We start from the raw sequence: 23,013 nt of genomic DNA, 5'->3' as shown, positions 1-23,013 counted from the left end.
CTTATTAACACCATGTGGTTTTCTGATGCAAGAAAATTTTTGATTTCAATAAACTCTACTCTAACTGGAAACAACATAGCCTACTCTGTTTCTATTTGTAACAGGCGACAATACATTGATTGCTGAACTATTGCTTGCAGTGCTTGAGAAAGTTCTGTATGATGTTACTATTCATTTGTAACAGAGCAGAAAAATTGATCTGTTTAGTCAGATCCCAGTTTAGTAAAAACAGTTTGGGTTTTTACTAAACGCCTTAGCACAGATTTTAAAACCTGCATGACATATATATTTGCAATGAAAACATGCCAGATATTTTCTTCTTGTCCTGGCCTTTTGACAACCCAATTTTATGACATTTTGCTCTTGCCTTGATTTGACAGATATTAAAAAAAACCAAAACTCCCTATAATTTGAAAACGATGTTGATAATTTTAAAGCACCATCTTTTTAAATGGATTTGCATCTCTCAAGAGCCTCTGTGCTGCCACAGTCTGATGACTAAATAAGTCCTACTTTGCCTGCCAATGATGCCTATTGAATATTTGCTAGTTGATGCACTTCATGAAAACACTACCAAATTCTGAGGCAGGCAATGTCTTACCTTCTATTAATCCATTGCTATTTAGTTTTGATGTGCTATTAGTTATATATTCTGTCCTGATTAGATTTAGGCATGTTTGGAGGCTTGTGTATTTGATCGTATATTTGAACTAATAATGCTAGGACTGTATATATATATATATCAAGTTTATCTCAGTTATATACTATATTAGTTGGGTTAGGTTTATATGTATATATTTATCAAAATTTCATTATATTTTCCTTTAGCAAGATTCACTGTCAGATCTTTTGGAATCAGAAGGAATGAAAAAATTGCTGTACATTGCACTGTTAGGGGACCAAAGGCAGAAGAAATCCTTGAAAAAGGATTGAAGGTTTTACTTTTAGTTGCATTTTAAATATCGTAAACTTTGCTTAAGTTTAAACAATCTATTGACTGATCAAAACAGCCATTAACTCTTTAAGCCATTGTTGAAGGCTGCCTTCTGCCATGATTGACTCCTGTGATCATGTCTAGGTGCGTTTCTGCAGGACCAATTCCTTATCATGTGCATCCCACCCAGGCTTGCATATGTATGACTTTTTGAACTCTTGTTTGTATGACTTTTGTTTAACTAACTGCTGGCTTTTTTTTTCTTCATCTTGTAAATTCAACCTACATCATTTTCCCTGAATTTAAACCAAATTTTTAAACATTCACAATTTTTTTACAAATTCACACAATAAGCAAACATTTTTTTAGCTGTATGTTCTGTTCTGTTCTTTTCTGTTCTGCACGCCGTACTCTGCACTTCTAAACAGTATAGAAAATGACATTTATCTGAACTTGAAGGTTATTTGTGATGTTCTGTTGTTTAGGTAAAAGAATACGAGTTGAGAAAGGGAAATTTCTCACAAACTGGCAACTTTGGTTTTGGAATCCAGGAACACATCGATTTAGGGATCAAATATGACCCAAGCATCGGTATCTATGGAATGGATTTTTATGTTGTTCTGTCTCGCCCTGGAACACGTGTTGGAAAGAGGAGACAACGCAAGAGCCATGTTGGTTTTAGCCACAAAATAACCAAAGATGATGCAATGAAATGGTTCCAGAAGAAGGTAAAGCTCTTTCATGTTTTTCATGGCATATGAAATTGTTATGCATTTACTATTAGAATGCATTTACTATTAGAATGCATACATCAAGGGATGCTGAAGCACATTTTAGAGTGGGGGGGGGGGGGGCTCTAGACAAACTGGCAAACTTTTATGCAACCATTAAGGTGCCAAAATCTTCTGTATATAGATATATATATATTGCCAAAATCTCATAGAAGTCAAATTTACGTTGTATGTACAGTTTCATCGCTGTCATCGTTGTATGTACAGTTTCAAATGCATTTTTCTTTTATTGTAGTATGAAGGAATCTTGCTGCCTGGAAAATAAAAGAACATAGTGATGCCATTAAATATTTCTCTATCAGAAATTTTCAGTTGAACAAGTTTGTTTGTTTTTTTGTTTGCCTCTTAAAATATGGAAAACTTTGCAAGAGATTTGTAAGTGATTCCCAGTATTTTTTCCTTGAAACATATCAGAAGCATTGGAAACTACCCACCCTTTCCAATTCTCCTTGCCAATTTAACAAAATTTCTCCTACAACAAAAAGCCTGTAGATTCAGCTGTGTCAAATACTTGAGATCAAAACCCTCCTTGTGTAGCTGTCAACAGGATTGAAGAACCGCCAACTTAATGGAATTTGGCAGCTTAATGGTAAAAGCATGTAGACAACTCTGAAAATCTGTCATACCTGAAAATATTAAACTCAAGTTGCAATTTTATACTTTGATGTTTGCCTGGTCCCTTGCAGGAGCCAACTTTAGTAACATGCAAAAATGTATGTGTTTTTGCATAGGATGGGTAGAATTTAAACATCAATGCTTTTCATCATCTATCCAAATTATCTGTGTCCCATGTAATTTGTGCTCCCAATGCTATTCTCTTCTCGTGCTCTCTGTATATTCTGTCCTTCCTGTAGTTTTTATTGCAGACTTTCGCATCACACAGCTTTAATTGCTTATGAAGTATTAGCCTATGCTGTAGACCCCTCTCCAAACGAAGATATCTTCGTTACTTCTTTATTTGCTTAACAAAATTCTCCATTTGTAGCTAGTAATGTTAGGGAGGTAACCTAGAGGATATGTTGCTAAAACCCTATTGAGGTAGGATACATATGCTAAGAAGAGTGGGTTGTGAGAACAAACTTTTATTTTTGTTTTGAAAGAAGTTATTTGAGTCTTGAAAGCAAGAAGACCTTCAAATGTATGTTTGAGAATTAACACGTTCTGGGAAGGAAAGATAACTTTCAGGATAGGTTTCGTGAATTTGCCAAGAGACTTGGAAGGGTCACAACTAAAAAGTTTTTGGTTATCCCGACACATATCAGTGGATATGTGTCTGGATGGTAAAATAACTGAGTGGGAGCAATGTCCATGGGAGTGTCTGTTTTAGGGGGGGGATGTTAACAACAGAATTGTGGTCTAAATCTTCGGAGAATGAAGAGCTCAGATAAGTGTTATTAGGGCAATTAAGAATACTTGTCGACAAGGGTTGGCAACAAAGGATTGCTGCCTCTACCGATATTGCAAAAAATATTTACCATAAGCGAATATCATAACAAGCAAGGCACAGTTACCCAGAGCTAGAACAAGTTACTAATGATACTGAAGATGGCACAACTTTGAATTATTTCAAGAACAGAATTTACTATATTTTGAAAGGTTTTTTCTGAAGCCTCTGATTTTTTTCTTAAAGAGACCCATACTCATTACATAAATTTGCTTTAAAAAACAGAAGCATTATGATATATAATCTAACAGGAGCTTACATATTTCACAAAAAGAGCTAGACAACTGGGCAGCAAGATTTGCAATAAAAAATGAAACAATAATTATTTTACATATTACATTAACATAAAAAGTAGTCATTGCGTCATACGCTACAAAAAAATTTTCACAAAGTTCCTCCGAGAAATAATGTATAACAGTACCTTTACAAGCTTGAAGATAATAACATTAATATTTTCTGTAAATTATTCATAGAATTAATGGTAACAGTCTTAACAAGGGCAATAAATTTATTAAAAAACTAAAAGATGTGCAAAAACATTTTTTTGGTTTGCTAGCTGCACTGCAATTTTTATGCCAGAATGCTTCTGCTACTTTGCTAATATGGACATCTGATGGTGAAAGTGCTAATGTGGTATAAATTGGGGCTGTCTATACCAATGAATCCATGAAACTCCATCGCTTAGTTATAGCTAGCAGTGCCAGTGATATAAAATAATCTATAATGATGCAGATATTTCTGGCTTCCATATTTTCTTATTAGCAATATTGACCACTGAACATTGACATTATTTTTATTGGGTTCTGAAGATAACAAACCCATTGACCATCGCCATAATTCCTCACTTTACAACCATTGTCTAATTTTATTTCAAAAACTGGTTCACTTTCCAATTCTTGCAAAATTATTTTCTGAATGTCATATCCAGTCACTTTAGCATGTATTCCTTCTCTGCACCCTAAAGTTATGTGGGCAGTACACCCCTTCTCAATTGATGGATGGAGAAAATCACTGCCAAGGTTGTTGATGAATTTTTTATACTTTTCTTGCACATGATTCATTTGATAGGTTGCTGCTGGCTCATGAAGCTTCATTTTTTTGTCAAAAGCATTTACTAATTCTTTTAACTTGTCTTCACCTGGGGTTTTAACACCATCACTTACAGATTCTTTCTCACTCTCTGGAACCATGGGATCAAGTCCTGCATTCAATTCTTTTTCTAAAAATGAGTCATTTTTTCCCCAAAGCTCTAAGGCTTTACATGACAGCCTGACCCTTGCTCCTATTGTCCTAGGGGTTAAACACCACCCAATTATGACAATTTCAGTTACCTGTCCCATAGCGTCATTAGGTCTTGATTGGTAAATGTAATCTTTAGACCAAGGGCACTTTCCATAGTTCAAGAAACATGCAGTAACATGATGCAGTGGTTCAGCTGATGCAAGATAAACAGAACAAAGGTTCAGTGCCCCAGTTCCTGATTGTGAAAAATCAAGCTCTGTATCCAGTGCAAATTCCTTTATTTTCAATAACACATTTGCCAAATCAAAGCCTCTCTTCCGTACATACTGTGAATCATCAATACCAATAAACCACCCATAGTATAATGGAACCAATGGAACTACTTCACTTGCCTCCAATGACTCTGACTTGAAACCATGATAATCCCTTTTGTTTGTGGTGTTTTGAGTATCAATAGTATATACTGAATTATCTTCAATGAGAACTGTTATGTACCCATTGTTACGGCAGACTTCTAGCAGAGGCTGAAAGCTTTTAATCTGCAGCATTTCATTGCCTAGAAAATGAAAAGAAGTTGGAGAGGCTTCTCATTTAACACCCAAAATTTTGATAATCCAAACATATTTTAGAATCAGGAGGAATTTTGATAAGGCAAATAAAAGAAGCATCTTAAGCTTTACTGCACACAGAGGTGAGTTTACATGCTTAAGATTTTTTGAGGAGGTACTATCTCATTCATCACAGTTAAATGAGGAATAATTAGGGGGTTAGCTATAGCCATTTTCTCCTTGTGTAGCTACCAAACCTGACAGTGATCCAAACATGACATGACAGTGATTAAGTCACCTTTTCTAAAAACAAGTCATGTTTGCCAGGTTAGATCTGTTGATGAAGCAAATGGCTTTGTTTGGATTTTGGTCACTGATGACACAAAGAATATTTAGATGTGCTACCTGTCAACACTAATGGCTATGAACCTATCAGAGAGAAAGCTGCTGTTTAGATCCAATTGACAAAGATTTTATCTTACCAAAGTATTTCTTAGCAGCCAAACTGCATTCTTTGTCTGAGTGGAGAACAAATTCCTGTGCAATCTAAGGTAGTTCTAAAGTTAGAGACCATCAAAGTCACACACATTTTGCATAGACACACGTATTTTGGTCCTTTCTGCTTGTTTGTAGCCTACACAAAAAGCAGGTTAAATTGCTGTTGGCTATAATTTCATAATTGTAAATTGATTTCATTATAGAGAGTGGAATCAGAGCAGGAGAGAGCAAAGTAAGTTTTTCTCAAGAGTGATCTATGGGGTAACAGTTACACTATGAAGTGCTGCTTGATCCTGTGCCTGGATTCCTTCCTCTGCATTTCTGGTTCACAGTGCTGTGCGCTTTTGCAATCATTTGTGCATGTGCACCAGATTAATTATTATATTATTATGTACTGTTATAAATTCTTTCTCAATAAAAACAAAGAATAAAATTGTTAAATTATGTTACTTAATATGTAAATTATGTTAATTCAGAATTCTAACCTAATAGTAGTTTTTAAGTAGTCATTGGACATCATATGCAGCAAAATGTCATATAGAAGCATCATTAGTGAAATCTGTGCAAAATGTATACCAGAATTTATGTTATCTGCGCAAAACACAGAGAATGCCGTCTGGCTTAGCAGTAGAATAAACATGAGTAACATAAGCAAGAAGACCAGACTGAAGTCCAGAAAGGATATTGCTGGTTTCAAGGAAGGTAAATGTGTTGTTTGGATGTGTAATGGTGAATCTTTGATGTGCTCACAGAACTATAAACAAAGTCATTGCAGCAAATATTGAAACTTGCTAATGGATGGATATCCATATTTATGCCTCCGAAAAGCTCATTATTGAATTTTCGTGCTCAATCTTTCGACTGAAACTGTGGTTCCCAGCTTTGTTTGTGACTCTTGAGAATGGGAGCTTAAAGGGCCTTAATAGAAATTAGTAAAGACTGTAATAAAGAGCAGTGGTTGAATTGATCTTTCTGATGTTTTACGCAATTCCTTGGTCCAAACATCCTATTCTTGAGATAAATCTTCCGATTCATATAGAAATTGGCCCTACATATTTTCTTTCTGAAATCAAGGATCTCTTCAATTATGATGGCTTAACGAAAATTGCAGGTACCGAATAATACAACGACATGCTTCCCATCTTCACAAGCCGATCTCGCCTTGTTGATGTAGTATTGGTGTGCCTCTTCACCTTCAAAAAGTGGATCTGCTTTATAGTCTGTCTGCAGAGGTATGTCATCATCGATTTTACATACCAAAGCGTCTTCTTTATAAATCTTACACAGTTCTTCAATTATAATTGACCATTGATCTCTCGCTTCAGATATTCTCAGCAAGTATAGTAATTTATTCTTTTTGCAGAATTCGATTGTTTTTTCACTTTTGTGAGGCAACATCTAGGCTACCTGAAAAGATTGTTTTTTCTCTAAAACTTGTTTTGCTTCGGTTTCACTGCCTTGTCTTGGAGACGAGGCTCCAGAACAGAAGCAAAAAATGGTTAGAAGAAGGGATAACTGTTTATAATGCACTGTCCCACCCACCCCCTGTGGCGCACGCCCTGCTTCCTGCATTCAGACACTTCATCAACCTGACAACACTGGACCGGCCACGTCCCCCTCTCGGTGGCATGTGCATGGAAGTACATACGTAAGCACGGACTCGTCTTGTAGCATGTATAGCGTGGACGGCACAAGATTATTAAGATCATGGCAACCAGGTGGGGTATCGCTGGAGCTGGCAAAATATCAGTCGATTTCTGCCTAGCCTTGAAAACATTGCCAGAAACCGAACATTGCATAAAAGCTGTTGGTGCTCGATCTCTAGAAAGAGCCAAAGAATTTGCTGCAAAGTTCCAAATCGAAGTAGCTTGCGGGTCGTACGAGGACTTGTTTTTGCGTGATGATGTCGATGTCATCTACATCGGTACGATCAATACGACTCACAAAGAATTATCGATATGTGCAATGAAGAGTGGCAAGCATGTTCTCTGTGAAAAGCCTGCTGGAATGAACTCATCTGAATTAGACGAGATATTCAGTGTTGCTAAACAAGAGAGGAAGCTTTTTATGGAGGTAAGCATTTTGAGGTAGCATGTAGTAAAAAACATACAACAATTGATACCCTCTTATATACGTCCCCTCATTTGAGCCCCCTCTTATATACGTCCCCTCATTTCAGCTCAGGCCAGTAAAATTAATTTTAGTTACATTGGCCGAGAAGGGGCAATCTGCTGGCTAATCCACATATCTTCTCTAAGATCCAGAAATACTTTGTAAAATCTGAGAATTGATCTTAAAAAAATTAAATAAATTCGGATTTGGATGAATTCGGATTAAAAATCAAATTGGATAATCCGGAGCCTGTTTCAAAATCGAAAATGAAATCTGTTTCAAAAATGAAATTGAAATCCCCAAATTTGTCAATCTTTTCAAGGATGTTCTTAAAATTACAAAAAAGTATTTAAAAACACTGAAATTAATTTTATTATAAATGTTTTGAAATATTTTCAGCTTCTTGATATCAATTTTCAAAATCAAAATCAAAATGTGGAAAAGTTTTTCCACATCCTAAATAAGTTTCAAAATCTTATCAAGTCAAAACCCAGGAAAATATTCAGAAGCCTGCAGTCAAAATGGCACATTGATTTTATCCTAAAAGTGGTTCCAAGGTTACAGACGAGACAGGGACCAATTTTTGTTTGCACTATGGAAATAGATAGTCAGCGAAATTGAAGAAAGAGAGCCTACTAATAAATTGTCTGTTTCCTAAATTTATTTTGGCAAAAAAGACTGAATGAAGAAAAGGTATCCTGTTTCGAAAAGAGAACAAAGATTAGGTCTGACCAACAATGCAATAGGCAAAGTTTGGCAGTTCAACAACGAAGCGTTTTGATAAACATAGGAATTGCAAGAGAGCTGAGCACCGAAGGGGAGGAATGACTAATGTAAGGGAGTCAAAAATTGCTAACAAGAGTGGATAGATATTCACTAGCTTCTTTTACCTATACAGTTTCAGCTTAGACAGCCTCCAGCTTTGACAAACCACAAGCTTCTAAAGAAAAAACATTATTGTTAATTATTTGCAAGTTTGACTGCAATTTAAGCAAATGACGGTTGAATGTTTCCAAACATTGAGTTTAAATCGTAATTAAAACTGCAGTAAAGGTTTTTAGAAATACCATCATGATTAACAAGAATGAAAAATGTTTTGAGCCAATCAGACTGTTTGTTTACAATTTGAACCAGCCAATGGTATAGCGTCAAAGACAATAGAAATCTGAAGAGAAAATAGCATCAAATCAGCTGCAACAGTAAGGCTCGCACCTCCTATCCAAAGCTGTGGGGAAAAACCGGTGCCACAAAAAGTTAACGCTGAACGCAAAAATTGTCATTATTTAAGTGCTTCAGACAATTATGCATAGCAAAGGAGTATATCTAAAACTTTGTCGTCCCCTTTTTTTAAATTTGGTCGTTAACAAGAGATAAGCGATGAAACATTAAGCCCATTATTGCCCTGATTGAATCTGCCTATGTTGGTTATGGTTTGTTGTACTCCAAGAAAACGGCATCATGTCATTTTATTGAAAAACAGGTCATTTTACAATTTTTTTAAAGGTCGTTAATAAAATTTAAGCAGAAAATAAACCTTGAAAAATTGTGCACATTTTACTTGTTATTTCAAAAATTACTTTGTAAGGGACTTTGGAAAAAACAGAAGATTACGTTTTCAAGAAATTGATAAAAAAGCAGGTAAAATAAAAAGTACGTGTTATAAAATTTGAATTTTTTCCATGCTCGTAGGCTGTTTGGACAAGGTTTTTCCCAGCACACTTGGAAACATTTGAAGCATTGAAAAATGGAATCATTGGAGATATTATGGCAGTCCAAGTAACATTTGGTATCTCAGTTCTTGGTTCTATTGACAGAGTGACTAATCCAGGCCTTGGTGGAAGTGTTTTAATGGATATTGGCATATATTTGATGCATTTTGTAGATATGGTTTTCAGTGGGGATGAACCCATAAAAAGATCCACAATTGGATTCCTTGCTGATTCTGGAGTTGATTTATGTAGCAGCACAACATTTCTCTTTAGGGGAAAGAAGATTGCCCAAGCCATGTGTTCAGGAAGTAAGTTGACATGAATATTAAGCCAAATATATAATTGTTTGAATGTGGATTTTGCATATTGATGTTTTTATTTCTAAACATTATCCCTGGTTTTTATTTTAAATGCACAAAGAATACTCTTGGAAATGGATAGTTATTTTCAGGCCTTGAAAAAAACAATTTTCTTCCTGGAAGCAAAATAAAAAATTCAAGATTTCCTGTGAAGCTTCAAGAAAGTTTCCACCCACTGAAATTGATATTTCATGTTGCTTGATTTGTTTAAAAATTTGTCCTAAAAACAAACTGTCACACTAAAAAGAACTAATTGTTGGTCCTGCAGTCTTGAACATAGCTATTCGAAACAGGAATCATTTTGTTTATACTGTATTCGATAATCAAGGAGAACGTGATCAAGCACGATACTCATAGTTTGTTTTCAAGGTTAAAGAAAGTAGATCTGAAAATCTATAATAACTTTGATTAAATTTCATATCATATCAATTTCATACTAGCAAACTAAATACTTTATAAGTATTGATATATCGATACATCTTGCTCTGGGTTTCATGTTTGCTTCTCATTTTTATCATCAGTTCATACAACATATAAGAATAATATTTTATTTTTCAATGGTTAAAATAAATGTTTTAAATCAGGGGTGGTGCTAGAGGCAACTATTTAAGACCAAAACGCTTACATTCTATAAAGCAAGTGATGTATGCGAATGCCAGTAGGAAAATACGAATAATAATGGACACATCCACACAGGTTTTGAGGCATGTTCACCTTCAAAACAATTGATGTAACAAGATTGGCTGTCTTTAAGTGTTTTTACATATTTATAATGGCTAATGTATAAAAAGGAATGAACTTTGTTTGAGCTTGCTGGAATTAAATTAGTAGCTGAAAATCATGCACGGAAATATGGCATAACAGACGCTTATAATACCAGATTATTGAAAGCTAAATCTTTGTTTTTTGTTAGTAGTGCAGAACAAAAATTATACAGTATGTATGTATATCACAAGAAAACAGCATTCCGTAGAAATATTGTAACATGAATTTAATGTTCATATTAAAATCAAGCAATGGAGATTTCACGCTAAAAATTTCCTGGCAAACATCAACAATTTCCTGCAATGAATTTGTGCTAAAAATTTCCTGGCAAACATCAACAATTTCCTCCAATGAATTTGTGCTAAAAATTTCCTGGCAGCGGCGCTGCCGGACATTTTCCAGCCCTGGTTATTTTTTTGAGTTTTAAATTGCACTGTCTCACCATTTAAATTTGCTTTTTTTCAAATTGATGCTCTATTTGCTCAGAAATAATTTTTTGAGACCATAACTGACCAATAACTAACTGTCTCAGTTGCAGATCTTCCAAATGAAGGGATTATTATTGGCACTAAAGGAAGGATCATATTTAGGGCCCCATTTTGGTGTCCTACACTTGTCACCATCAATGATGTAGACAAAAGCTATTCATTACCTGAAACATTGTTTCCAACAAACTTTGCTAACAGTGCTGGATTAAGGTAACCAAATTTGTTAATAAATCTCAGCCTCAGAAGTTGTGTCTCTTTATACCTTTTTTCAGTTGATAAAATTTATATATATAAATATAGTATCAAATATGTTTCCTCAGGTACTGAAAAACATTTGAACCAGATCTGAATTGAAGTCAAGGCCAGTTTACAAGAGTGAATAATCCACAAGAATAATGCTATTTCGACCACAAAACTTTACTCCTTTAGTATTTTTACTTGTATTTGGCAGAAAAATTGTCCAAAAAAGAATCCTTGGACATTATCACCCCATTGTTTGAATTTTCTTGTCAGCATTCTTGTCAGTATTCCTGTCAACACTTAAAAATTCAAACTAGTTTGATTTAAATCCTGGCAATACCCAGACAATATAAATTTCAATTCAAGAATGTGCACAGTTGCATAAAGAAGTGTTCCATGTTTATGATTTGTATTAAGAGAACCAATGGCTGTGTCCAGACTCCATTATGAAGATGCAGAAGATAGGGCGTTTTGGAGAAAAATTTTCCAACCAACCAACCAACAAAATAGTCACTTGGGCACATCTCTCTAGCATTAGCTTGCTTTTTACAAGAATCAGATATCTCCAGGATTGAGTAAATTTCATTGATGTGCAAATGAAAATCCAAATGTTGATAAAGTATGCATGTGCAGATATTGGCTCTGAGATGCATGCACAAATTGTTTTTTAGCTTAATTTCTTATTTGTTGCCTAATGTTTTAGATATGAAGCCGAACATATGAGGAAGTTAATCATAGAAGGAAAGATTGAAAGTGATGTAATGACTCACAGCACAAGCAAAAGAATAATGAGGTACCTGGAACAAAGTCGACAAGAAGTAAATAACTGAGTGACCAGAACCAACTAATTTGACTTTTTATAATTTAATGAGTTTTAGGATAAGCTACAAATAAATTGAAATTTTGAATGACCCGGCAATAGAATTCTTGTACCAGAAATTATTTAGGACATATTAAAAATTTTGAATTTTTACTCCAGTTTCTTTTTCGCTACCAGGATACTTTAAGGTACTAAATGTTGCTTTCTTTAAAGGAACTTGCAATTAGTGTCTATGAGAGGCGAATGCAGATTTCAACTGATGCATGCATGCCTTGTTTTTTATTTTTTAATCATCCTTAACCATCATGAAGGATCAACATCATCATAGGGGATGACTACAGTTGTGTCATTAGATTGCGTGAACAGAATGCTCTGAGTTGCAGGGACTCACTTTCCAAATTTCTTTCAAAGAATTGTTTGGATTCTGGAGTTAATTTTTTTTGCTTTAGTTCACTTTCAATTTTCTGTTTTTTGTATCAGAAAATTGCTAGCTCAAAGTAGCATAGTTGCTAAGAAACTTAATATGAAAGCAAAAATGTGTCAAAATGTTTCATGTTTCCTAAAGTCAGTTTTAAAGTAGTATATCCTGATGAAGCTGTTCATTTGTGGGGAAGACAGCCAAAGTTTAACAGGAAAACAAGACATTCACATTGCTTTTGGACTGAATTTACTTCTTTTCTTGATAGCAATTTCAGAACTATGTGAAAGTTTGTTCATTGATATGATAATTTGGGAACAAATTTGTTCGATTCAATAGGTATCTACAACCAAGATGATCCACAACCTTTTTGCTATTTAGGGAGCTGTTTGAATGTTTTTAACTGCAGTAGTTATTCGGTTATAAGCTGCTGCTTGTAATTATTTTTTGGTATGGTTTGCTGCAGTTTATAATCAAGGGCAGCTTATAAATTAGGGCTGCTAAAATTATTTCATCCAGACCCTGCCATGCTCTCCAGCTACTTTAAAGCTGATGATGGTAATGTTGAAGATTAGGAAGAAATACTTCTAGGGTCCATTGAGAGTCCCGTGCTGTTGGTTGAACTTCTAATATCTATTTTTTTGTTTAAGCACACAATAATCAGTTTTTGCTTTCATCATTCCAAACCAAGATCTCTACATAGTTTTTTTATGTAGCTTATAATCAAGGGTGTCTTACATTTTATAATCAAGGGTGGCTATAATATAATCAAGGGTGGCTTACATTTTTTGATAAACCCAATTCGCTGTTGCTTATAGTGGTGGACAGCTTATAAATAAGTATATATTATAATCAAATAAATACAGTTTTCTACAATTTAATCAATACTTTGATGGTTACTTAAAATGGCAACGATGACATGATATAAGTTAAAGGCATTGAGTCATGGTAAATAGGCCTTCTCTATAGGGGGTCATTTGGTTTCAGCGTGATCGTTGCTGTTTCACGTGATATTGGCATCCGTTGTTGACAACTTGCTATTGATGGAAACTGTTTTGTTAATCAGTACGAGGTGAGCTCATGTGTCCAGTTTAAGGTCAACCAACAGCATCACAGTCATGAAAATTGTGACTCAGCGGATTTTGGCACTTTGGGTATACCCAATCCATTTTATCATGACTCAATGCCTTTAATTATATAGAATAGACATAATTAGCGTCTGTTAATATGATAGAATGGCAAAGTTACATCCTCAAAAAGCTATTTCAGAATTTTGTTATTCTGTCCTCATAACCTGAATGAATGCTGCTAAATACTTTAAATATCGAAAATCAAAATGATTTGATTGGGAACAGGCTCATGTTTATCAGATTTAACTGATTTTGCACATATAAAGATATATTCATTGGGTTCTTTCAGGTTGTGGATTCAGGAAACTTAAATTGACACAAAAACTGACATGAAATTTCCCAGTAAAAACATACAAAAAAGAAATTTTCAGAATCATTTTGGAAGGAAAATCATGTTGTCATTTATCATATAAATAAGTTAGCTACTTGGTCAAAATGAGGATCCAAACACGCGCTTAAGTCTTGTACAACGCTAAAAGGATTTTAATTGCTGTATGTCTTTTTATAGTTTTCTGCAATTGAGAAAAGTGCCTCCAGTATGCAGGAAGATGTCTCAGCTTTCCTTGCATTTTATGAATTAAATTTAGTTATAGGTAAAACAATTTTCTTCCTTGGGTTTATTTCTTCAGCATACTACCAATCACTTCAATTTACAACCCTATTCAACAAAGGATAGCCACTGCTAATTTCATCTACACACTACTTATTCATTTCTTTTGGTTACTCCTTGCACATTTACATCTTTCTTAAAGGATTTATATTATTGAATTTTCCGGCTTGCTTTATATTTGCTCCCCTGTGTACTTTATTGTAAAGTTGTGCTGAACGCATTTAGAACTTTAACAATAACTTTGACATCAGAAACTAACAAAGATCAGGAATGAAATGGAATGTATTTAAAATCACTTTTTAAACACAAAATAATACAATAGGACATTGAAATTATCTAGTATTTAGTAGTTGTTGTTCAACACTAATTTGGCCTAGGGTTTTTATCAGTGACTGGCAATGTTTACTGAACTATGTATATATGCATCATAGATTCAAATATGAAAATGGCTTTGAAAAAAACAAACATTTGAGTTTGAGTTTCCTTCAGCCAAAACAAGTATTCTGTAATGACATGTTTGCAAAAGATTAAACAAAATGATGCAATAATGCATTTCTATGAAAGTCTGATTACAAGCTGCTAACTTTGGGTAAAATTTTGTGTTTTAGCAAAATGAAAAAATCAAAAAACCCAAAAAATTGAAAACACTGACATTATCATGTGACTCATTTTCTGTTTGTTCAAGAGGCCAATATCTTAAAATTTATGCATTCATCGCTTTACTGTGCATTTTGTTGAAAAGGTTCAATGGTAAAAAAAATTTCCTTAGTCTATCAAACATTTTAAAAGTATCAATTCATTCAAAGACAGAATGTTATGCCATAGGCTGCAAAAACATATTTGAATTTTGCCAAATAATATACATTAGATGAAATTGTAATGGCAACCATATCATCCCAAGCCTCTATAATTAAATTGTATCCAAGACATATTTTGAGGGATTCTTTGTGAAGTAAGGTGCACATTGTTCTCACAGAAGCATCAGATCTTGAAATAAATCATCATCAAAGTTGTGCAAATTTTGCAGAAGGTTATTCGAGTTTTGTCCTCCAACTTGTTGAGAAGTCAAGCACAATTGGCTTTTTCTTTTTAAAGTCAAGTAGTATGGCAGGTACATTGAATGGATTGAAGGATGAAAATTCTCTTGATTGCTGTTTATTTTGAGAGATATCTGAGGGATCTGAAAAGTATGTTTCTGTATTATTTTCCAGTAAAGCTTGTCCATTATTTTTTCCACTCAGTACACTAAAGGCATCATGAAGAAACTCCCTTTGTAACATTGTATATGAGTTTGCAAATCTTTCAATCAAGTCATTTAGCAAATTCAAAACAACTTCTGCGTCAATTGAGGACAAATCTGGAGGCTTGCCACCTCTTAGAAGCAAAGCTAAGTAATTGTAGATGTTAGAATAATTTGGAGTCATAGTTGGGTCACCAGCATTGCTGTCGGTCTCAGGCTCACGAGCAGCAGCAGTCATGATCTGGGGAATGCATTCTTCAGCTTGTTTGTCGTCTGGCTTCTGTGTTTTCTCTGCAAGGGAAATCCAGGCATCCACTGGAGTGCTGTCCAGGAATTCTGGATACTTAACACCAGTTTCCAAAAGTTGATAGAACTTTGTGTAGTTTTTAACGTCCCTTATTTGCTTGCTACCAACGTGTTTTGCTACAAGATTGTTGAAAGTACTAAATTTACTGTCAAGGGCCTCAACTAGCCTACATCTCTCATCAAAAGTCCATATCTCCTTTCGATCTGAAACATCTTCTTCCAATTTTGGGAACTTTCTTGTCATTGCTGTTTCATCATTCTTAAGAGCCTTTCGTTTGCTCATGCCTTTTTACTTTGATTTATCAAAATTTATTAGAGATTTCGTAGGACCTCAAACCACAGTTCTTTCTCTTATGATATGTTGATATGATCACTGATGCTGTTGACAAAATTGAATAGAGGCCAATTCCACCGCAGGGCTATCTCAAAGCGTTGACGGGCCTAAGAAAGAGAAGGAGTGGAGGAAAATAACCAGTAAACAACTAGGTTTGTGAGAGTTTTATACAACTTCTAGGCAAATTAGGCGTTTTGAAATAGAATTGAGCAATAATTTTTGTAAAGCGTAAAAAATATTTGCAAAAATCTTACCCATTTATGCCAGAAATACGCACCAACCATGCATGCCGAATGTGAGTTGTCATTGTCAGGAACACTCGAAAATTTGCACGAGAAACTGAAGAAAAGTGGGCACGATTAACAACGGTGCTTAAGACGAGATAAAAAATTTTGATTTTTTTTAGGAAAAAACATCATCCTTAGCCAAATTGTCATTAAATAATTGATAAATTTTGAAATAATTTCCTCCCAATCTAGATATCTGCTTACAGAAAAAAATAAAAATATGCAAATACACTAGCATCTGTTGAGTCGACAGCAAATATTTTGAAACCTTTAGGGGAGGGGGAGGGTTAGTCAAAGCCTCCTGCTACACCCAAGGGTGCATTACATGTCATTATATGCCCAACGTGATGCTAACTACGGCGTGCTGGAATATAACTAATTCATAGCAGAATAGTATAAGTAAACCATCTGTTTCCCAGGCTGGATTTCATGGCAGTTTTTGAGGAGATCTCAGGACTGGACAGGCTATTACCTGGGAGTACGAGAGTGCATTTGTGAAAATCTTGCACACTTGAGTGTGCATTAAATTTCCCAGTGATTCTTGAGTGTGTGCATATTTTGTCTTAAAGGATTATCTCATGCCCGGCACCAAGAGGAGAAAGGGGGCAAATTGCCCAAGGGCATTGCGATAGGTCTAGAGCCTTATAAAGAAAGTCATTCTATTTTAAGTATGGAACTTAATCAAACTTAACAGAAGCATGCCTAAGAAACAAATAAAAAAGAACCTGGTCGCAAAAATTTTTTGGCCATGTTTTTCAGTTTTACCCCAAGGTCACCAAAACCTCTCAGCAGCCATGATCTCCATAAGATCATTTGATTTAGAATGAAACACTTTTCCCCAGGGGCAAACACTTTGTCAAATATTGGGGGGGGGGGGGCAAGATGAAATCACATTTCCCATTGTTTTTAAACAAAAGACCATTGTCCTCTAAAGTATTAGTGGCTTGGTCAAAGCCTAAAATGAATTCGTAATTATAAAAACTCATTTGATGAAACAGTTGGATCATTGCTACAAATAGCAGGCTGTACCCTGTCCTACATGGATGTACAAATAACAGGCTCTATTTAAGAGCAAATAATTTGTATCAAATTTACATTAGATTTATAACTATAAATTTTTCCATATTTTCTAGGTAACACTGCAGGAAAGAAAAGATTGAAAGATGCTAAAGGCACATAATTTTTTAATTGGCCTCTTTGTTGTGACTATTTTTGCAGTACTACTCTTAACCTTGTCAATGACAAAAGAGCAACATGGTTTTACAGAACCTAAAAGGATAACAGACTGTATAACAATAAGCGATTCTTCAGTTTTGGAAATGAGAAAACCAGATGATGATGTTTTAGAAAAACTCACTCCACACTTCAAGCTTGTTGAAAGTGATACAGACCCATTGCCGATTTCGCCTAAATGTAGCAAAGAAGTTTTTCTAATAGTGCTGGTAGTAACTTCACCAGATGGTTATATCAGACGTAATGCAATCAGAGGAACTTGGGCTGAGAGTTTTGGCAAAAGCAGACATGCAATGAAGAAGGAGTCAAAAGTTGAAAAAGAGTATGGTATTGACAGTGTTGTTAAAGTTGTCTTTTTGGTTGGACATACACCCAATAAACAGGTAATGGATCTTGTAAATGCCGAAGCTAAGATGTTTGGAGACATTGTTCTTGGCGGCTTTCATGAAGATTATCGCAACCTCACAATGAAAACACGTCTTGGACTCAAATGGGCATACTTCAGTTGCAAAGCAAAATACATTCTTAAAACTGATGATGATGTGTTTATAAACACATTTCCATTAGTTGAATGGTTGGCAGAGCAACAGAGAGAGAAGTTTTACAGTGGTTGGTGCAACTTTGATTCTCCAGTTGTAAGAGACCCAAACAACAAATGGTATGTCATTCTTTATTCTTGTTCAGTGATTTTTACTTTCACACTGAAAACACACTTCTTGACTAATTTCTTTAAACAATATTTTTCGAATCATATTAAATGAAACTTGGCATGAAGTTAATGATTTATCATCATGATATGTTGATATAATGTACATCTTTCAGCTTAAATACTTCTTAGCATTTGTTTTCAGCTTAAATTGTAATCCTTTTAATGTATAAATTGTGTATTCTCTGTATAAATAAAAGAAACTACCATCAAATTCTTTCACATTGACTTAGCTAAGTCAAAATGGTTAGAACGATAATGAACTCTTTAACTCTTGCTCAGATCCCCTTCAGCAAGACATGAAGGGTATTGCCATTAAGCCTAATAACAAATGGCCAAACATTATGGGCTCACAGAGCTTTGTTTATACGCTGTCTGTTGTCCTTTTTTGTTTTGTTATGGAAAGAAAGAATCAGAAAATAGCCATAGCAATAAAGAACTGTTGTGAAACAGGCAAATCTTACCTCTTAGTATCAGAATACTCTCACATTAAGGAGATAAAAAGCATTAATCGAGCTCTGTATATGATTTGAAAGTTACTGTGCAGCTTTGTCACAAAAATATCTCGTTATGTGAAGCATTTTTTCCTAAATTACTTTAAAATCATTAGCAATGGCAGTGAATTTCGAACAACCTTATTTTGTTAAATCAGTAAGGCATTCCTACTACTGCGAGGGAAAATCTACACTGTTAGAGTAGATTTGCCCTCAAAGTATTACTAATGGCCATACATTTTTAACAGAAATAGACTTTGGGAAGGTCAATTACAGTGACTCTGTTGAAAGCTTTTCTAGTTCCTGATCTATTAAAATTCATCCATGTTAATCGGGACACAGCGTGTGACATAGTGACTTTCAAACTATATCAGAAGCCAGTAATGCTGTCTGATCTCCTTTTTAATTAAAATCCCAATACAAGAGAGAACATTTGTGCCCCAGTTCAAACCAGTCTTTAGTTTCTAACATTCTCTTCTAAATAGTGTTGTATCTGATTTGTAGGGTGTATATGTCTCTTTGTGTGTCTATCTGAAGGGTGCAGAGCCCAATTTTTTCATTATGTATTTTTTGGTGGCTTGTCACTTAAGTTTTCTCTAGTAGCTGACATTAGGAGAAAACTGGCTTCGCCTCCCTTTATGGCTGGTCAACCCGAGTTAAGAGGGTCAAGGAACATCACTGGCCCATCATTGGCCTCACCTTTCTGCAAAAAAACTCCTTTTCCTGCCACTCTATTATCTTCTGTATCACAGTTTCTGTGCTCTCTTTGTTAGCTTCTCATGTTTTTAGGACTAAAGGCCAGGGGTGACGAAGCCAAGGAGCAGAGTATTGTAGTTGGCAAAGATTTCAATATAATACATGTATTGTAGTTTATGTCGAAGTATCTGGTGCTGGTTTTTTCTCAGACGTTTTGTCATAAAGTTGTTCTTATTTTACTCAGCTGCTGTTTTCAATAATTTTGTCTTCAAACTTACACTTTTCAACTCTTTTTGTATTTGTATTTGTTGCTACCTAGCATTCGAAGGTAGTTTTTAGGACACTGAGAAGCTATGCTTATCGAGCAGTGTCCTGGTCCTTCCTCTCGATGTGACCACACCTCGTGATTCCTACGCCTGGAATTATAGCTCTGATATTGGCCGTCAAATTGGCGTTTATGGTTCTAGCTTGGTGTTAATGTTTTGAGTCATATAAATTTTCAAACAAGTTTAAACTTCATAGTATAAGATATAAAAAATACAAATAAAGAAAATAAGAAAAGTGTTAGCCCCGATTGATATAGCAATGCACCTTATTTTACAGCTCTGCCTATATGAGATCGGACACGATATGACAGATCGATTAACATTGATTTTCACTAATAGTTAATCGAAGTAGTATACAGTTGTGGTCACTTCTATGTTTATTATGAGGCAAAGTGGCCAAGGAAGATTTTCTGTGACCATCTAGAGTGCTTTATCGATGCATTTTTTAGATGATTCAACAGGGCCGGTGAAACCTATTTGATAGCGGAGGACCAAATATCAAGATTACCATGGTTGGTGGTGAGACAATATTAGAAATATTCTGTTCTTGGGATGGCTACAAATTGCATGTAAACTAGATTTTGACCGAAAGAAAATCCCAGGGAATACTTTCAAGTTTTCTTTCATCACTAGGTCCCATAGTTTATCTATTTCAATGTTTACATGAGATCAGTGGCGGCTCGTGACTTTCACAGTTGGGAGGGCAGACCATCAATATTGCGATAATCGATAGAAAGGTCGAGTTTGCAAATTTTTCACTGTATTCATGGTTCGATGTTGATCGTCATGGAGCGCAGAAGAAAAAGCATATATAGATGTGGTTGTTGTTTAGCGATGATGTCATTTTATGGGCAAAATTTTTCTTGCCCCGAATTCCCCCAAATAAGCCAATCACAGGCCACCTTTTTCAATGCTCGAGGTCGAAAATTAGCTTGTACGCATGTCGGCTAGGGGCAAAAAAACTTTGCCCGTAAAATGACATCATCGCTCAAGGCACTAGCGGGCCAGAAGCGAGGCTAAGGATGAGACGGGATAGCAAGGAGCTTTTTCTAGAAGGGATACAAACTTATATAATTAACCACAGTAAGACTATCTTCAAAATTAAATATGAATATCATAGATTTCCTTTGAATCTTTTTGAGGGGGCATTGCCCCAGATGCCCATTAGCAAGAGCCGCCACTGCATGAGATCGAAAAGGTTTTGCAAAGTTTCAGAAAACCAATGCATTCATCACGCGTACAGTACCAAATGCGTTCATCAAAATGACTGAATAACCTTTTTTATTAAACTTACAACATTATGTAAAGGGTAAGAATGAAATTTATTTATATTATGTTATAATAGTGTTGGCCCATACAAACACCATGTTCGTTAAATATTGATGTCGTGGCTAAGAATCTCCCTCAAAAGTTAGAATATATGTAGCTATCAAAATGCTTTGTCACTAAAATTCTCTTTTTATTTTTAAATTATCGGGAGATGGGGTGGCCGTCCCCTGCCCCCTAGTCTCCGCCATTGGTAAGATATGTTTTAATGTAGAGCAAAAATACTTCAAATTGGTACTGTTTAAAGACTTGTCACGAAGTGCTCGATGCCGTATAGGCTAAGCTGTACACGCTTTGGGTGTATCGAAGAGAACAGTTATAATTTGCTACTCACACCTAATGCGATCATCGGGCGTGATTATAATAGTTGCCTAAAGCATTCTAGCTAAAAACAATAAAAACTGTCAAAAACTTAATTTTTACGAGGTATGTGTATCTCGAATTGTCATTTGATCCTTAATTCTGTATTGATTTTAAAATCAAACTTATCCTAAAGGCTTTAACACTCATATTTTAATCAGATTATGAAAGTAAGATTTCCAATTTTTCTTAAAAAAAGGCTAACCAACTATTCTTAATTTGAGCTTATCTTTGTGTAGGTTTGTTTCTACGGATGACTATGAAGGAACTAATTACCCTGGGTACTGTCTTGGAGGAGGTTACGTCATGTCGGACGATGTTCTTGGAAGAATGATTAAAATGTCATATGGCAGAAAGCTTTTCCCAATGGAAGATCTTTACGTTGGACTGCTAATCAAGAGCCTTGGTGATGTTAAGCCTTTTGACAATAAACAAGGATTTGATTTGGTATTTGGTGGTGCTGAGGGGTGTAGGTATACTTCCCTGTATCTCGCGCACCCGGTCCGGCCAGATGACCAACTAAGAATGTTATTAGAAGCACATTTTGCATTGCAAACCTGCTAGGGTGCTTTAAATTTCTATATTTATATTATATTTAGTATGAATCAATCTTACATTAAATTGATAATTATCAATATATACTAATAGTGATCATCTCATCTTTAGCTTTTTAAGTATTAGGAATTTAGTAACGTCTTCAGCTTGGTTTTTTAATATATTTGAAATTTTATGATCACGTTTGATGTACTTTCTTTGCTATTCTTTCTATCTATTCTTCTCAGTAGTAAATGTAACCTAAGAAAATCAGATGTGTGTAGCTAGAGTGACATGCTACTAGGGGAAACTGATTTCTGTTCTACCCTGAAAGCTTGAGATTGGAAAGAATTATGCTGGAAAACCTGGCCTTTGAAATGAGATTTGCAAGCAGTTTTTTTGGCGATCCAAAATTCAAACGAGCAAACGTATTTAAGCGTACTGAATCTTTTCGTCGGGCACATTTCTGACAGGCCAACCGTCCATTTCTCTTATGAACTAGAATGTGCTAGATTCATATTTGATATATAGAAAGGAAACTGCACTAGCCTTTTATAAATCGACGTAACGTTAACAATGGGCAAGAAGCATCTGGAAAATTCTATAACCCAACAGTGCTAAATAATCATGAAAAATACTTTATCTCGTATTCGGGGATAAAAATTTGGAATAATATCCCAGAAAATATTTGAAGATCTCTAGTAGAAAATTTTTTGTTGTAACATTCAAGAAATTGCTTTTAGATAGACATTAAATGTTATCTATTTACTATTTTAGCATATTAACATTCTACCGTATACATCATCCTATTAACTAATAAATTTATTCAAATGTTGTTTTATTGGAAACGAATACGGCATATGCCTCGAAAGCTCTTTAGAGTTATTTTCATACGTCCGTCAGCATTTGTTTAATTATCCATGACGAACTTTTCCAACAATCTTATTCTATCTTTAAAATTAGTTTCTTCTCAATTATTAGCATCTTAATATTTATAAAAACAGTAATTAATTGCTCCGAAAATCAATATTAAAGGCAATGTGTCCATATAAAGCAAGGAACT

The 23,013-nt window shown here is 34.9% G+C and overlaps 5 protein-coding genes across 7 annotated transcripts in view; 3 read left to right on the top strand and 2 right to left on the bottom strand.

Annotated features, from left to right (window-relative positions):
- The window catches only part of LOC135681523 (large ribosomal subunit protein uL5), a 32,526-nt gene extending 30,481 nt beyond the window's left edge, over positions 1 to 2,045 (top strand). Inside the window, exons 3-5 of one of the 2 annotated variants that reach the window (XM_065196240.2) lie at positions 829 to 935; positions 1,420 to 1,662; positions 1,961 to 2,045. In XM_065196240.2, coding sequence (XP_065052312.2) covers positions 829 to 935; positions 1,420 to 1,662; positions 1,961 to 1,990 — 380 coding nt within the window. In that variant the 3' untranslated portion in view covers positions 1,991 to 2,045. Of the gene's footprint in view, positions 1 to 828; positions 938 to 1,419; positions 1,663 to 1,960 lie in introns of those variants that run through there. The other variant, XM_065196041.2, reaches the window with a different exon arrangement.
- LOC135681524 (2',3'-cyclic-nucleotide 3'-phosphodiesterase) lies at positions 833 to 6,995 on the bottom strand. Of its 2 annotated transcripts, none has more exons than XM_089111780.1 (2): positions 6,651 to 6,995; positions 833 to 4,967 (listed from the first exon to the last, which is right to left on the bottom strand). In XM_089111780.1, the coding sequence occupies exons 1-2, from the start codon at positions 6,853 to 6,855 to the stop codon at positions 3,928 to 3,930; spliced, it is 1,245 nt and encodes a 414-aa protein (XP_088967906.1). In that variant the 5' UTR covers positions 6,856 to 6,995; the 3' UTR covers positions 833 to 3,927. The 2 variants fall into 2 exon arrangements, with proteins under 2 accessions (XP_088967906.1, XP_065052114.2); XM_065196042.2 differs by having other exon boundaries at positions 6,573 to 6,992.
- A 17-nt stretch (positions 6,996 to 7,012) lies between these two features.
- On the top strand, positions 7,013 to 11,985 carry LOC135681668 (trans-1,2-dihydrobenzene-1,2-diol dehydrogenase). The gene is made up of 4 exons (XM_065196241.2): positions 7,013 to 7,530; positions 9,259 to 9,586; positions 10,935 to 11,100; positions 11,834 to 11,985. Exons 1-4 carry the CDS (start codon positions 7,165 to 7,167, stop codon positions 11,958 to 11,960), a joined length of 987 nt encoding a protein of 328 aa, XP_065052313.2. The 5' UTR covers positions 7,013 to 7,164; the 3' UTR covers positions 11,961 to 11,985.
- A 2,387-nt stretch (positions 11,986 to 14,372) lies between these two features.
- On the bottom strand, positions 14,373 to 16,043 carry LOC148958704 (uncharacterized). The gene has a single exon (XM_089111782.1). It carries the CDS (start codon positions 15,935 to 15,937, stop codon positions 15,140 to 15,142), a length of 798 nt encoding a protein of 265 aa, XP_088967908.1. The 5' UTR covers positions 15,938 to 16,043; the 3' UTR covers positions 14,373 to 15,139.
- A 4-nt stretch (positions 16,044 to 16,047) lies between these two features.
- LOC148958703 (beta-1,3-galactosyltransferase 1-like) lies at positions 16,048 to 22,152 on the top strand. Its single transcript, XM_089111781.1, has 3 exons — positions 16,048 to 16,140; positions 17,409 to 18,166; positions 21,656 to 22,152. Exons 2-3 carry the CDS (start codon positions 17,439 to 17,441, stop codon positions 21,978 to 21,980), a joined length of 1,053 nt encoding a protein of 350 aa, XP_088967907.1. The 5' UTR covers positions 16,048 to 16,140; positions 17,409 to 17,438; the 3' UTR covers positions 21,981 to 22,152.
- The last annotated feature ends 861 nt before the right edge of the window (positions 22,153 to 23,013 follow it).

The sequence above is a fragment of the Rhopilema esculentum genome, chromosome 12 (genome assembly GCF_057945365.1).
Source record: "Rhopilema esculentum isolate cy_ngs chromosome 12, ASM5794536v1, whole genome shotgun sequence".
NCBI lineage: Eukaryota > Metazoa > Cnidaria > Scyphozoa > Rhizostomeae > Rhizostomatidae > Rhopilema > Rhopilema esculentum.
This window is presented reverse-complemented; position numbering and strand designations above follow the sequence as displayed.

Excerpts from the sequence above, each read along its gene's own strand:
- LOC148958704 (XM_089111782.1), bottom strand. The coding sequence starts at position 15,937 with ATGAGCAAACGAAAGGCTCTTAAGAATGATGAAACAGCAATGACAAGA.
- LOC148958703 (XM_089111781.1), top strand. The coding sequence starts at position 17,439 with ATGCTAAAGGCACATAATTTTTTAATTGGCCTCTTTGTTGTGACTATT. Across the intron at positions 18,167-21,655 it reads AGAGACCCAAACAACAAATG|GTTTGTTTCTACGGATGACT; the intron begins GTATGTCATTCT and ends ATCTTTGTGTAG.
- LOC135681668 (XM_065196241.2), top strand. The coding sequence starts at position 7,165 with ATGGCAACCAGGTGGGGTATCGCTGGAGCTGGCAAAATATCAGTCGAT. Across the intron at positions 7,531-9,258 it reads AGAGGAAGCTTTTTATGGAG|GCTGTTTGGACAAGGTTTTT; the intron begins GTAAGCATTTTG and ends CCATGCTCGTAG. Across the intron at positions 11,101-11,833 it reads GCTAACAGTGCTGGATTAAG|ATATGAAGCCGAACATATGA; the intron begins GTAACCAAATTT and ends CTAATGTTTTAG.
- LOC135681524 (XM_065196042.2), bottom strand. The coding sequence starts at position 6,855 with ATGTTGCCTCACAAAAGTGAAAAAACAATCGAATTCTGCAAAAAGAAT. Across the intron at positions 4,968-6,572 it reads GCATGTCGTTGTATTATTCG|GCAATGAAATGCTGCAGATT; the intron begins GTACCTGCAATT and ends TTCATTTTCTAG.